Below are 15,314 nucleotides of genomic sequence, written 5' to 3' on the forward strand. Positions count from 1 at the left end.
AGAAATGTGGGTGTTCCCCTATCCCATTCAGCCTCTTCGAGGTCCTCATTGGCTTCAACTATAGCCTGTGTCATCCTTCCCAGAGCACCCCTCCTTCCTCCTTCCCGTCTACCGAACTGCTGCCCTCTGTGACCCCCGACCACCTGCCGAAAACTGCCACGGCCCCCACCTCCCCTGAGCCTCACCCCCAGGCTTTGTAGGATTTTTTTCCACGTCACCCACCCCCTTCCAACTTATCTACAACTCTGTTACTATCTCCACTCCTTACGTCTCCCCACAGGGAGAGAGAAAAGTCTTGAGAGCAGTGATCTTTGTTCTGTTCACCTAAAAACAGTGCCTGGTGTCACCTCTCCCAGGGGAGGTGCCCCTGGGGGGTGTTTCCAGGTGTTCCCTCGCCTCTCTGGAGGCTCATGGATTCATACCTGGAAACACAGAGTCCTAAATCCCTTACAGGCCCAGGGTACTTGCTGAATGAATCCCCACTTCCACGCAGAGTCCCTGAGAGGAAACTCAAGTAGGCTCTCCCCTCTGGGGAGCATAGCCGGGGGACCCCACACACGCGGCTCAAGGAGTAAGAGCCCCTGAAAGCCTGGGAAGGCTCTGGGCACCTGTTTGCTGCCAGGCTCGAGGTGAGGCTAACGGTTGATTACGTGTGCACCTGTGTGTTTGCCACCGACTCCGTGGACTACTTTAAGCAAATTCTAAATCTCACACCGACTTCCCTTATCACCGCAGACATTCGTCCGATTCTTTTTCTGGGGCTAGGTGGTATTTTCTCGGAGAACAAAAATTAATAGTACCATTAAGAAAGTATACAACCGGGGCAGTCAACCTGCTGGGGAAGCAATGTGAGCATCACGTGAAACATTCCACAGCCTGGTCAGACGGCTGGACTCTTAACTGATCAGGCTGTGTGACTGTTCTGCGAGCACGAGACCTAGAGACCTTTGTGTCTCCTTTCCTGTTGCTGGGTCACCCTGGTTGGGATTCACCGGGGACACCTGGCTGCCCCCACAGGCACGCTTCCTGTGTTAATGAAGAGAAGTCAGGGCTCCCTGGGCAGGCTTCTCCCACTACAACCCCCCACCTGCCCTGTGCCAGCCTCTTACCTCATGAAGCCCAGGAACACCAGCAGGACCAGGCTGACCAGCCACCCCGCGGTGGCAAAGGCCTTGGGCATGGTGAGCGCACCGGTGCCCACGATGAGGTTGAACATGTACACCAGCCCCACCTGCAAGCAACAGAAGTGACAGTCAAGCCCCCAGAGCGATCAACTCCCAAAGACGAGCCTGGTGACAGCCAGACTGGAGGCAGCGAGGCGAGACCTGAGCTGGGGAAGCGGGTCAGAAGGCAGAATTCCGCCTGGAGGTGCGCTCTGCCACCGGCTGCTAGGGAAGCGAACGTCAACACTTCAAAGTCTCGGGTCCCACATTCCGTCGCTCTTCTCAAGGTGTCTCTGCTGGTCGGGTTCCTTCTCCATTTCTGCTGTGACCACCCCACTACCTTGTCATTTCCTATTATTCAATCTGTGCCGTGGATGTTAGCTCCCTGCCCAACCAGGCTGCAGGCTTCCAGAGGACACACAGCCACATCAGGAGACGTGGCACAAGGATGAACCTAGCGCTGACCTACAGAAACCTCCACTCTTCCGAGACCCCTGAGCACATGACCCCCCATTCTTGCCATCATCCTGGTTGTTGACATTCACGCCGCTTCCTTTCCCCCACCAGCCTCCCCACTCCCTAACTTCAGGGATTTTTATGAAAACAGATATAATTCACATGCCATAAAATTCACTCTTTAAAGATATTTGCAAATGACACAGCTGATAAAGGATTAGTATCCGAAATACATAAAGATTTTATACAACTCAACAGCTAAATAATAAGTAATCCCATAAAAAAAAAAGGAGAGAAGTCATGGACAGACATTTCTCCAAAGACATACAGATGACCACGAGACACAAGAAAAGATGTCAACGTCACATCATCAGGGAAATGCAAATCAAAACCACAAGAGCTATCACCTCACACCTGTTAGAATGGCTGAAATCAGCAACACAGGAAACAACAGGTGTTGGTGAGGATGTGCATGGCTGGTGGGAATGCAAGCTGGTGTAGCCACTGGGAAAGACAGTATGGAGATGCCTCAACAAGGTAGCAAGAGGGGCGCCCGGGTGGCTCAGTGAGTTAAGCCTCTGCCTTCGGGTTGGGTTATGATCTCAGGGTCCTGGGATCGAGCCCCGCATCGGGATCTCTGCCTGCCTCTCTGCCTACTTGTGATCTCTCTCTCTGTCAAATAAATAAATAAAAATCTTAAAAAAAAAAAAAAGTTAGCAAGAGAACTACCCTATTCTCTGGTAATTACACTCCTGGGTATTTACTCCCCAAATACAAAAATACTAATTCAAAGGGATGCATGCACCCCTATGCTATAGCAGGATTATCTATGACAGCCAAATTATGGAAGCAGCCCAGGAGTCCACTGACAGATGAACGGATAGACAAGAAACGGTACAGGTGTACGGTGAAATAGTTATTCCCATCAAAACCAATGAAATCTTGCCGTTGCAATGATGTGGTTGGAGTTAGAGAGTATAACGCTAAGCAGTGGAAGTCAGCGAAAGACAAATGACACAGGATTTCACTCACGGGGAGTTTCAGAAACAGACGAGCAAAGGGGAAAGAAAAGAGAGGGAGGGAGGGAGGGACAGACCGACAAATGAAGGAATAGACTCGTAATGATAAGAGAACACACTGATGGTCACCAGAGGGGCAGTGGGTCGGGGACTGGACGAGACAGGTGAAGGGGACCAACAGCGCGCCGGTCTCGGGGAGCGCTAGTGGCGCCAGCACTGCTGAGTCACTGTACTCAAAGACACCTGAAACTGACAGAGCACTGAATGTTAACTACGCTGGAATTAAAACTAAAAATTCAATAAAAAAGTTCTTTCCAGGGGCGCCTGGGTGGCTCAGTGGGTTAAGCCGCTGCCTTCGGCTCAGGTCATGATCTCGGAGTCCTGGGATCGAGCCCCGCATCGGGCTCTCTGCTCTCTCGGGGAGCCTGCTTCCTCCTCTCTCTCTGCCTGCCTCTCTGCCTGCTTGTGATCTCTCTGTCAAATTAAAAAAAAAAAAAAAAAAAAAAAAGTTCTTTCCAAGGACACAGTTCAGGGATTTCCAGCACAGTCACAAGCTGTACAACCAGCAGCACCACCTAATTCCACTTCGTCACCCCCAAAAGCGAGCAGCTACCCACCAGCAGCGGCGGCCCTGCCCCTGACAACCAGCCTCTGAGCAGAACTGCCAGGTCACTGACCGCAAGTTTTCAACCCTCATTCCCACCAACTTGACTCTAGCTGTTAACTGTCATTTTCCTTTTTTGTCTAGCTGTTAACTATCATTTTCCTTTTTCAGGATCTCAACCAGGAAATGCCCTTCTCTGAGCTGAAGCCTCCGCAGCCCTGGCCATTCCCGCGGTCGCCTGCAGTGGCCCCACCCGCCCACCCCAGGCCACCCCCTGCACTCTGGTGTCACTTGTGTTCTTCAGCATCATTTGCGATGGGCTAGTTCCACGAAGCTCGGGCTACCCCTGCCTCACTCCCACCCCCGCCCCCACCCCCAAGCCTTGGATGGACCTGGCACCTGATTCCTCTGCTCCCTATACAAAGATGCTAAAGGTTCCTGGAAACTTTCTTTATCTTTCTTTCTTTTTTTTTTTAAACTAGAATGACTGATCCCACAACAAACGAAAGGTTCCCTCGCCTGTGCTCTGCCAACATCCCACTGTCTTTGTTCCACCCCAGACTTCTCAGCATCTCCCACAAGAAATCACCAAGCCTCATTCTTTGTGCCCCAGCCCCCGACCCCACCGCTCTCAGCCGAAGGCTGTGTCCCATGTTATGGGGGTAACTGAGGCCATCTGACGTGCCCTGCCCATGCCCCATTCCTCCCTTGCTCAAAAATCAGTGTCTGCATCCTCCCAACCCCCTCCCTGCCCATGAGGGAACCTGTGTCTTTCCTCCTGGGGGACTCTAAGCCCTGCACCCAAACTTCTGGGCTCAGTCCTTCTTTCTGGAATCTTCCTCCTGCCAGCTCTTCCCCTCTGCCTACAAATGTCCTTGACACCTCTGAAACACAATTCTCTTATTTCTCTCAACCAAACTCACTGGAGTAGCTACCTACTTCCCCTGCCTTTGTTTCTAAGTTTCTGTACTTTGTGGTTTCCATCCCAGAGCTCTTTGAAACTACGTTCTTCAAAATCACCAGTGACCTCCTATTTGCCTAATCCAATGGCTTTCGTAGTCTTTATTCCTTCCTATACTCTGACGTAAGCTGTCTCTTTTCCTCTCTCCTCATTTTCCCCTTCAGCCACTTCACTCAGTCCTGAGGCTTTAACCACCATGGCTGGACAGAGCGCCACCGACCGCTCTCCGCACCAGCCTTCCTGCAGACCGCAAACCCACTGTCTGCCAGCCACCCCTGCCTCCTCCCTTCTGCGTATCTCAGCGCTAGCCATTCTCCTTCAGAAGAGGCTTCTCTGGCTATCTCTGGTCCGATTCCCATTTAATTGCTTCCAGCCTGGAATGGGACAGCCACTTCCTAACTGGGCTCCCTGTGCTCTATGACATCGGCTAACTTAGCTGGCTTTTCTGTTAAAAGCCTTTTTTGTTAAAAACAACAACACAGGGGCGCCTGGGTGGCTCAGTGGGTTAAGCCGCTGCCTTCGGCTCAGGTCATGATCCCAGGTCCTGGGTTCAAGCCCCACATCGGGCTTTCTGCTCAGCAGGGAGCCTGCTTCCTCCTCTCTCTCTGCCTGCCTCTCTGCCTACTTGTGATTTCTCTGTCAAATAAATAAATAAAATCTTTAAAAAAACAACAACAACAACAACAACACACTTCATCTCTGGGAACACCTACCCATCTCTCATTTCCCCGGTCTTAGAAATATACACTTTAATATATTTTTTAAAAATTTCTAAAATAACCATGTACTGTTTTTTTTTTTTTTTTTTTAATCAGAAACATACAAATTGGGGCCATTTTCCTAACCTCAGTCAGAATTTTTTTATTTTAAATAGAGCTTGGGGGAGAAGTGATTATGGAGGGCCAGACTTCCAGGCAGGTGCTGAAAGCGCATCTGAGTGCTGGACAGGAGGGACGGGAAAGAGCTCTGCCCACTGTCCATTTACTCTTGGCAGAGGGCACCCACCCCCTTCCCCCTGCCCAGCCCCTCAAATCACACCCAACACTCGGACACATTCTAACGCTGCTTCCACCACAAAACCCTTCCAGTCCTGCTCCCCTCTTTTGAACCCTGGAACAAGAACGCTTATGTCCTAGTTTGGGTATTCAGTGTTATCTTTTCCCCACTGCCCCCTGTGAGGCTCCCCGTGGCCCGTGTGTCACTTCTCAGGGTGTGGGGCACACAGTCTCCAGCTAGGAATCCTCCGCCGAGCTGACTGGACCTGGCCAGGTCTTCTCTGACGTAAGTCCCAGTCTTTGTCCCGTTTTAAACATCACAGTCCCCGTTTGATCCCATAGACAGATCCCAAAAGGATTAAAACAAGTTTGAACCGTGTCCCTACAGCTCCCTGCAGCTTTGTTCTCTGCATATCACTTTTCTGAGCAGTAACATTTAAGAAGGGTGGACCCTTTCTCTTTATGGAAAATGGCCCCCCGTGAAGGTTCTCATGATCTAAGCAAGGAGAAAGTGAAGGTTCTTAGCCAAAAGTTTATAAAGATATGAAACAGTACAAGAGGCAACTGTGAATGCAGCGATGGTCAAGGGTCCATCACACAGCCCGGCCTCAGCACTTCTGACATCTGGGGCCAGATGAGGTAGGGCCGCCCTGTGGACTGTAGGATGTTAGCAGCATCCCCGGCCTCTACTGACTAGGGTCCAGTACCCCCCAACCTTGCACCTGTGTTGTGACTGTGACAAATGTCTCTGGACACTGCCAAATGTCCTGAGGTGGGGTGTGTGTGTGTGTTTGTGTGTGTGTGTGGTGGGGGGGGCAAGACTGCCACCAACTGAGAACCACTGGGGATAAACAATGAAATAAACACACTCTCAATGGACACTTTAGGTAAGTCTCAGTGCAAAAGATCCTTGAAGAACTCGACGGAGAAGCTAACTGGGGACGGGCAGTTGGGAGCAGAAATGAATAATCGCATTTGTCTTATGCCGTCGCTCTTTTTTAGTTTCAAAGTAAGAACTCAGGGCCTAGTGGGGCTCTGGGAACCCTGCAAGGTAATGTGAGACTTCTTCACCTCCCTGGTGAGAGTTAAAGCCGTTTGACCTTCAACAATGGTGCTGGTGCGGACCGATTACGAGGACTATGAAGCAGGAGGCGAGTCAGAGCTGAGCCACAGCAGGTCAAAGGCAGCTGTGGGGGCGGGAGGAGGGGGAGGAAGAAGACGGATGGTCTCTCTTGCCACTTGTGTGGGGACTACCTCCTGGAAGGTATGGCCCAGAGCAGAAGAATCAAGCCCTCTGTAGGCTGAAGTGCTTCCTCCCTTTCTCCCCAACTCCCTGGGATGGCGGACCTGCGCCCCATGCTTAGGGAGCTCAGTGCAGCGTTCCTGCTGCCTTTCCTCCCACCCAGCGGGCTCACCCACAGATGGGCGAGAGGCGGGCGGCACGGGCGGTTTGCGTCCGCTTCCCCAGTGACAGTTGTCAAAGGAAACAGAAGGCAGCAGAGATGCGGAAGCAATGACTAGGATCTAAGACTGTGAAATGAGTGACCTTTCCTTCGAAAGCAAAGGCAACAATCTTTGACAAGACTGGGCTGGTGGGGCCCTCGGCAGCCCACGTCGTCCTCTATTTGGGTCCCATAATCCCTGCAGCCCTGAGCCGCTCCTGGTCCCCGTACACAGGGAACCCAGACATGCCTGTTCTGGGATCACTTCCAGGGGGACGTCCGGGCCTGAACCATGCTATGAGCCCAGTGCTACCACTGAGAGGGCCTGTCGCCAGAGTCCCATGAGGCTGGCCTGCCCATTGCACACAATTTACACAGAATAATGCAAGCTAAGGCAAACATTCCGGACGCCCTTGAAGAGGAAAAGAGCGGACAAGAGGGCAACACTGAGGCAGGAGAGGGGTTTTGCATTGGGAATAACCCCCCGTCATGGGCTGATGCACCTCGATGAACCAAGTAAGTGCTCAGTGTCTCGGTTTCCCAGGACCTGGAGAGCAGGTCCGGCTGGACTGCACGGAGCAGGGGACTCAGAGCAGTGTCTGTAGTGAAGTGAGTTCCACCGCTTTCCTGGGCTCAGCAGAGGGTGAACCTATGCCCCTCTCCTGGTCTCACGAGGGATCGAGAACCACTCTCCCTAGGGAAACCTCAGGAAGAAGACACAGTCTCGCCTCAAAGCCTGACCGCTCGCGGCTAATGCCGCCTCACCACCCAACCTCTCTACATCTCTCTCCACGGGTAGGGGCAGGATAAGAGAACGCAAGCAGTTGCTTATGGCAAATGCCCAGAGTATGCCCTTAAACACAGACCTCAAACGAAACCAAACACACAGGAAAGTTGGGGGTGGGGAGCAGAACCCACTGAGACTTTTAGGCCTCGCTGCCTAATTTCCTGTGGGTACATGTGTGAAATGATTATGCGAATAATTGGAGACCCCAGAAAACTGTGCATGTCAAAGTTTTTTCCTTTCTAAAACCCAGTTACAGAAATAACTCATCTTCTCATCTCTAAACCAATACATGCTCTGAGCAGCAGCAGGGAGGGCAGCAACTTGTACGGACGGTGGGGACATTTCACTGCTGATACTGAGAGGAGGCTGTGAGCTGTTAGACAATTCCTCGGATGAGAGAAACACAATTAGATTCAGTCCAAAGTTTGAGAAACACTTTCCCTTGCTAAATTATGGAGAGGAAAGGAGTCTCCTTCGGTGCTACACACACAAGACACAGACCCGGCTGGAAGACCGTGATGTCAGAAAGGTTTTCTGCCAGCTGTTTTCTGAGATGCTCTCTTATCGATCACGCCACAGCTCCAGAGTCTGTGAGGTCAGCAGAGACAAAGCAGGGATTCCCAGACTAGGAACTAAGTGCATAGCGGGGCAGCTGCTTAAGGTTAGGTAAATTCTAGAAAGAGGGCTTTTGTTACTTCAGACAGTGCTAAGTATCCCTGGGATACTTAGTAGCACCATGAGTCAATAACGTGATTATTCTAATCCTCCAGCTAGGTATCCGGCATACCTAGCTGTGATGTAACCAAGACCAATCTTTCATTACACAAAGAAGATACACTGAGCACACCTGTGGGAGGTGGGGTGTGTGTGTGTGTGGGGGGGGGAGACACAGACCCAACACAGTAAGAAATCAATCCTTCTAATTGTTCTAATTACAGACTCCAGCAAACTGCACTTGGAAGTCTCTGCAAGCTTTCTCTGCCTCTTACGCCATCCAAGACCATAAAAGTTGCACAACTGACAACTCAGCTGGCAACCAAAGTGCTTTCAAACTGCTGAGATGGGCAAACCAGAGTCAGCAGCTGTCAATCACCATCCCTGAGCAGCAGCACAGTTTACAAGTGCTGGTGGCCCCGACATCAAGATCACAAGGAATCAGCAGGTCAGCTTTGCTTCTTTGACCACACACTCTGACCAGCATCCAACACGTGAACAAACTCTCATCACATGCTCTGAGCCAGGACAGCAGCAACATGGCTGTAGCCGAACGGCCTTCCCCTTCCTGGCTTTCACCAGGGTCTCAAAGCAGCTGTCCTCTGTAGTACGGTCCAGGAAGCACGGTGCTTCTCTAGGATCCCATGGCAACGACGTGGGTAAAACAGGTTCTAAAAGTAAAACTCACGTAGGGAGAATAGAGCTCCCCAGTCTCTGTGATTTCACCGGCCATTTTCAAAAGTGAAGAAGGGTCGCTGGGCAGCTGGGATTCCTCAGGTTCCTTCCCTGCCGGGGCGGCGGCTGCTGCGGCTCCCTAGGGGGAGAGAGAGCAGACTTCCAACTTTCTGACAGGTGTCGCTGGCGTGGGGGGCCAGTTCTGGAGAGCAGCCTCCCACCCCCCACCCCCCCCCCCCCCGCGCTACTTTTATTACAGACGTGGCCTCAATGCCTGCCATGAGACAGCCCTGGAAGACAGACCTGGGTGGTTTCTTCTAACTTTTCCCTTGCTGTGCGGTGCATGAAGGAATTCAATGCCCCTCAGACTCCAAGTGACAGAAGGAGACCCGCAAGCCATTAAGTCGCCCTCGCCACGAGCGTCCCCTCTGTACACTCTGTGGGGGCGTCCACATTCCACGCCAGGAACGGCGAGCTCACTACCACACACTGCAGTCCAACTAACTGTCTCCTCCGCCTAGGGCAACAAACTTGTTTGCTTAGGGCTAGGGCTTGCCCAGGTCGCTCCCCAACCCAACCCCTTGCTTCTAAACCTCTCCTTTTTAACGGGGCCTCCATTCCCCACCCCCCAACCTGTTTTCTGCCCTGCCTTCGAGCTCCCCAGCCTCAAGCCTCCCTCTCTTCTCAAGGGCCCCGCTCTGAGCCTTTCCCCAACTTCTTCCTCCCTCCTGGAGCAGCCCCGAACCTGGCGCCGTCCAAGCCCATCCCACCCTCCCGTCCAGCCGGACACCTGCACTCCGGCTCGCTCCGGGCCGCCGCGGCCGCCGCCACCGGCCCCTCCACCGCCGCCGGCTCCAGCTGTCCCGCACCAGCGCCCACAGCGCGCATGCGCCCGCGCCCGGAGTCCACCTTGCCCGCGCGCGCCCTGGGCGGGACGGAGCGCGCTGATTGGGCGCCTCGCGGAGGCGGGACCGGGATTGGGCCGGGGCGGCTGCCGTCTGCGTGGCGGAAACGGGGGAGGGGCACTCCCAGGCGCGTGCGGGAAGGGGGCCGCGGGTCGGAGGGCGAGCGGGGCAGGTCGGAAGGGGTGGTTCGCGGGGTCGGCTGGGGACTACTTCGTCGGCGGGGCGTGGGCGTGAGCTGAACCGCTCCGGGACCCCGGCGGTTGGGGTGATCGAGGAGAGCAGCCTACTTGTCCACACAAAAGGGAGGGGACTGAGAACTTAAGCCTGCCTCACCCGGGAGCGGCCGGGTTAGACCTGGCTTGGTGGGTGGGGAGGAGAGAGGGCCCGAGTCCGGCGCCTGGGCTGGTCGCGGGGAAGAGGGGCTGGAAATAGGCTTGAAGCGGGACGGAAGGTTGATCCTGGGGTGGAGCCTCGGGACAGGGGCAGGTGATGGGAGCTTTGGGGTTAAGTCTTGGCGCTTGGGTAGTTCAGCGAGTTGGGATGGAAGGGGGCACGCAGAAATGGCAGCTCAGACTTAGTCCCTTGAGGTGCGACGCAAGGATTTTGTAATTTTCTTTAACCCGCCGTCTTCCCCTTCTCGCAAGGGGTCTAGAGCCCGTGTTCTCTGCAATGTTTGGAAAGAAAGAAGGACCAGGGTTCTTCTGACAACTTAGCTCCGGGAGGCATCTAGAGAAGTAAAGGCCCGGGGCTCCCAACCCTAAGGGGAGGAAACACAGGGTCCTGAAGTGTTTGCCCTCCCCTCCTGCAGGTCGCTATCATGAGGTTAAATGAGAACACCTTGCTGCTGGGGAAGAAGGTGGTGCTAGTACCTTACACCGCAGAGCACGTGCCTAGGTAACAGTACACCTAACATGGGATACAAACTCCTCTCCCAGGAGGTAGCAAGGAGGGTCAGCCTTCCTCATCCCAAATCCCAGAGGCTGTTTGCTCTGGGAAGCAGAAACATTGTTGCGAGAAGTCATTACAGAAAGCAGCCGGCACTGAAGCAGAGGTTGAGGACTTCAGCAACCCCTCCCCCGGCATTTCCCTTCCATCCTTTCAGCTTCCGTTTTGGACTTTTCAGGGAGTGATTTTATGTAAACTAAATGGGTGTAAGAAAAGAAACTGCATAATTGTAAATTAGTGACATTTCTCTGTTGCCAGTGAATATGCTTAGTTCTTTTTTTTTTTTAAAGATTTTATTTATTTATTTGACAGAGAGATCACAAGTAGGCAGAGAGGCAGGAAGAGAGAGATAGAGGAGGAAGCAGGCTCCCTGCTGAGCACAGAGCCCGATGTGGGGCTCCATCCTAGAACCCTGGGATCATGACCGGAGCCGAAGGCAGAGGCTTTAACCCACTGAGCCACCCAGGCGCCCCTCTTTTTTTTTTTTTTTTTTTAAGACTTATTTATTTTAGAGAGAGTGGGATTGGGGGAGGGGGGGCAGAGGGAGAAAGAATCCTGAAGTAACCTCCTCATGGAGCAGGGAGCCAGATGCAGGGCTCGACCCCAGGGCCATGACCTGAGCCGAAGGCAGACGCTTAACGACTGAGCCACCCAGGGGCCCCGGTATGCTCCGTTCTTGAAGCCATGACTGTATCTTGTCATAAAACTGAGCTGATGGGTTGTTCTGACGTCTGCTGTTCTGAAAGGCCAGAGCGGAGTCTCAGGGTGGGACTCCTGCCAGGGCAGCTGGCAAACGTCTGGTAGCCTGGGAGGGTGGTGATGTAGGGGTGTACTCTCTCCTTGTAGTTTTTCTTTTTTAAAAGATTTATTTGAGAGAGCAAGCACGTGCACGCAAGTGGGGGGTGGAGGGGGAACGGAGGGAAAGGAAGGAGTAGGCTCTTTGCTGAGCAGGAAGCCCAGTCAGGGCTCTATTGGGCTCTATTTCAGGACCCAGGATCATGACCTGAGCTGAAGGCAGACACTTAACTGAGCCACCCAGGCACCCCTGTAGTTTTTCTTTTTCGGGGTTCCAATTTGGCCTTTGTGGAGGCATGTCCAGCTGTCTTTACAGCTTGCCATAGACTTTTGCTCAGGAATTTGAGGAATGTTTGACTTAAGACGACTCCTCCCGCACTGACCCCTGAGACAGGATGGGAAGCTGGAGAGACAGAATGGACCCCTCCTGCTGCTGTTCTCTTGTAAGACTAGCCTGCTTCTAGGACCTTTTTTTTTTTTTTTCTTTTGAGAGAGACAGCGAGAGAGGGAACACAAGCGGAGGGGAGTGGGAGAGGGAGAAGCAGGCTTCCCACTGAGCAGGGAGTCTAATGTGGGGCTCAATGCCAGGATCAGGACCTGAGCTGAAGGCAGACGCTTAATGACTGAGCAACCCAGGTGCCCCTGCTTCTAGGGCTTGTGCTTCTGGCCCTTTGCCTTGGCTTTTATAACCCTTTCCTTGTTTTCAGTTTTTTTTTTTTTTGGAGGGAGTGTGCACGAGTGCCAAGTTGCGAGCAGTGGGAGGGGCAGAGGCAGAGAGAGAATCCCAAGCAGTCTCCACACCCAGCTCTGGGCCGATGCAGGGCTCCATCTCACAACCCAGAGATTGTGACCTGAGCTGAAATCAAGAGTCGGGCACTTAACCGACTGAGCCACCCGCACGCCCCTCCTTGGATCTTTCATGAGCCCGGTGTTAGCCCTGCGGGCTGCTCCTTCCTACCATCCACTTCTTCATCTCAGAAAATGTCAGACCCTACTCCTGAGTCAGTCCTGCATGCCCAAGGCCGTCCCCCTGTCCCTGCAGGTACCACGAGTGGATGAGATCGGAGGAGCTGCGGCGTCTGACCGCCTCGGAGCCCCTGACTCTGGAGCAGGAACATTCCATGCAGCGGAGCTGGCGGGAAGATGCGGACAGTGAGGAGCGCCGGCCCTGGGCCGGGCTGGCAGCAGGAGGGCTGGCTCCAGAGGCGAGGCGGTCTCCGGCTTCCCTCCCTTTCTCATTCCAGCTGTAGCCTTCTGGGCCCCAGAAGCTTTGTGAAAAAAACCCTTCCTGAAAAGTCTGGAAGGTGCCAGAAACCATCCTACTCTGATGCCTGTGGAAGCCAGGCCCCATGACTGAGGCTTCTGTCTTTTTGCCCCCACTCACAGCATCAGACTTGGAATGATTTTGGAGAAAGTAGAGCGTGTAGGGCTCTGGCTGTACCTGGAGGCCCTGCCCCTCACGGGTCTTGCTCAAACACAGTTGTGGTTCCTGCTCTCTGAGAACACAGCTGCTGTTGGGGCTCCATTCTTTCCCGCATAAGACAAATTTAGGGCTTTGTCATTAGCTAAGGGAAGCTTGGCTCATTTTCCTCCTGGCCCACTGTGCTCTCCAGTTCTGTGGTTTGGGTAGGAAGACTGTGGTCCCATCGCCTCCTCGGGGAGTGTAGGTGATAACTGTGTCGCCTCCCTCCTCAGAGTGTACGTTCATCGTGCTGGATGCAGAGAAGTGGCAGGCCCGGCCGAGCACCACTGAAGAGAGCTGCATGGCGGGAGATGTAAACCTCTTTCTCACAGATCTGGGGGACCCCTCCCTGGGGGAGATTGAGGTCATGATTGCAGGTTGGTTCTGCTTGGCCCTGCCTTCCCTCCCTCTGGCCCGTGGAGCTGCTGCACCCTGCGCCGGCCAGGACTGCGTAGGGTGCTCAGCGCAGTGATCCCCCCTGGTCGGCTGCTTTATTTCTGTCTTCTGCTTAGGGGTGAATTTAACCTTTGGTTTGTGGAGCGGGGGGCGGGGAGGTGGTCTTCAGACTTCATTCTGCCCTGTCCCTGCTGGGGGGCTGAGGGTCCTTGAGGACCCTCCCAAGATCTTCCCATGCTGCGGGAGGAGCCCCTCTAGTCTGTGTCTTCCTTGGTCCACAGCCTTCCCCTAAGACTGTCCCGATGAGGCAGGACACTGTGGTTAAAGGGTCAGCTTTGGGGTCGAGTTGCTGGGAGCCCTTGTGCGAGTCATTTCGACTTCTATTTCCCTGTCTGCTCAACGGCAGTAATAGCACCAGCCGGGCCAAGTTGAGGATGAACCAAGGTTTGGGCTGCCTCACGGCTATGTCTGTCGTGCACGCCGCCAGTGACAGCCGTTGTTTCTTCTAGAGCCCAGCTGCAGGCGCAGAGGCTTTGGCACTGAAGCCGTTCTCATGATGATGTCTTATGGTAAGGAAGCCTCAGAGACAGCGGGGAAGTGGCCAGGCCCCAGGTGGGGGTGTGGGGCATGTTGGGAGGGGCCTTCCTTAGGCCTGAGGGTGGGGACCAGGGGACAGGTGCCTGCACTGCAAAGTGGGAGGGGAAGGGCAGGGGCTGTGAGGGGCTTGCTTCATTCTGTGGCTCGTCCCTCTCCCCCATCTTCTCTGGGAGGAGTGACCAAACTAGGTCTGACCAAATTTGAGGCTAAAATTGGGCAAGGAAATGAACCGAGTATCCGGATGTTCCAGAAGCTTCACTTTGAGCAGGTAAGGATGTTGCTGGTGGAAGGGTGAGGCCTGAGGCAGGTGGTGGGGCCGGGTGGTGCTGGAGCTTGTGGCTCTAGCTCCCCCCCGCCCCCCAATCCCCGTTCTCTCTGGCTCACACAGGTGGCTGTGAGCAGCGTCTTCCAAGAGGTGACACTCAGGCTGACAATGAACGAGCGTGAGCGGCAGTGGCTTCTGGAGCAGACCAGCCACGTGGAAGAGAGGTGCTATGGAGATGGGTCGTCGGAGTCCCAGTAACAGCTGGCCTTGTCAGCAGCTGCCCTGTGTGAATGGGGATGCTGGGACCACACAGAACAGCAGAGCTCCGTAACAGAAGGTGAACTGTTGGGGGCTTCGGGGCACAGTGCATCTGGCCCCTCTGTAGCCTGCAACGCTCCCTGTGGGGCCCTTCGGACTCTGGGCGACTGGTCTTGGCCTCCCTCAGGCTGGCCGTGTGGATGAGTGACTTCCGAGACAGCCCATCCTCCCGGCCAGCCCTGGACTCGGAACCCAGAGTGGACAGCGTGAATCCCCAGGAGGCAGGGTGGAGGTGGGAGCAGAGGCGACTGGGGGCCTGGTGAAGGGAAGGCCAGAGGCACCCTGTGGAGGCAGCCCTGGCTGGGAGTAAACCGCACTGCACGGCACCTTGTTTGGCTTTTTCCTCGGGCCCATGTGCAGCGAACCTCCAGAAGGCCCAGCCTGCAGCGTTCTGGCCAGCATGGTGGGGTCAGGGCAGGAGCAGCTCAGTCTGCTTTTGTCCTGCAGCAGCAGGCTGAGCGTGACCCCAGAAGTTTGGAAGGGAACGAGCTAGGCCCTGAACGACAGGTGGCTTAGAAAGTGGGCAAAACCCTTGTCCTCCCTCCTCTTTGGACCCCGGAGTGTTGTGGGCCCAGCTCCCTGTGGCTGGAGCTCCCTCTGCTGGTGAACCCTGGAGCCTCTGCTGAGCTAAGGGCTGCAGGAGAAAGCAGAAGCCGCTCTGTGTACCTTCCCAAAGGGACCTCTGACCTCCCCCGTCTGCTCCTCGGCCTCTGGGAGCAGCTGCGCCTGACAAACCCACAAGGGGGCGCCAGAGACACAGGTTTGGGATGGCAGGGGCTGCCCAGCAACAGGACACGGGACATCCCTCAACTCCC

At 54.4% G+C, this 15,314-nt stretch overlaps 2 protein-coding genes across 13 annotated transcripts in view; one reads left to right on the forward strand and one right to left on the reverse strand.

Annotated features, from left to right (window-relative positions):
* The window catches only part of TMEM104 (transmembrane protein 104), a 54,176-nt gene extending 44,449 nt beyond the window's left edge, over positions 1–9,727 (reverse strand). For both annotated transcript variants that reach the window (XM_047705969.1, XM_047705968.1), the window contains exons 1-3: positions 9,607–9,727; positions 8,830–8,955; positions 1,110–1,231 (exon numbers count right to left, since the gene is read on the reverse strand). In XM_047705969.1, coding sequence (XP_047561925.1) covers positions 1,110–1,231; positions 8,830–8,874 — 167 coding nt within the window. In that variant the 5' untranslated portion in view covers positions 8,875–8,955; positions 9,607–9,727. The remainder of the gene's footprint in view (positions 1–1,109; positions 1,232–8,829; positions 8,956–9,606) is intronic.
* A 102-nt stretch (positions 9,728–9,829) lies between these two features.
* NAT9 (N-acetyltransferase 9 (putative)) lies at positions 9,830–14,825 on the forward strand. Of its 11 annotated transcripts, none has more exons than XM_047706000.1 (7): positions 9,830–9,848; positions 10,530–10,615; positions 12,504–12,613; positions 13,157–13,300; positions 13,829–13,888; positions 14,090–14,184; positions 14,305–14,825. In XM_047706000.1, the coding sequence occupies exons 2-7, from the start codon at positions 10,539–10,541 to the stop codon at positions 14,437–14,439; spliced, it is 621 nt and encodes a 206-aa protein (XP_047561956.1). In that variant the 5' UTR covers positions 9,830–9,848; positions 10,530–10,538; the 3' UTR covers positions 14,440–14,825. The 11 variants fall into 11 exon arrangements, with proteins under 11 accessions (XP_047561956.1, XP_047561950.1, XP_047561949.1 ...); XM_047705994.1 differs by having other exon boundaries at positions 9,842–9,903; XM_047705993.1 differs by having other exon boundaries at positions 9,842–9,893.
* The last annotated feature ends 489 nt before the right edge of the window (positions 14,826–15,314 follow it).

The sequence above is a fragment of the Lutra lutra genome, chromosome 16 (genome assembly GCF_902655055.1).
Source record: "Lutra lutra chromosome 16, mLutLut1.2, whole genome shotgun sequence".
In the NCBI taxonomy this organism is placed as follows: domain Eukaryota; kingdom Metazoa; phylum Chordata; class Mammalia; order Carnivora; family Mustelidae; genus Lutra; species Lutra lutra.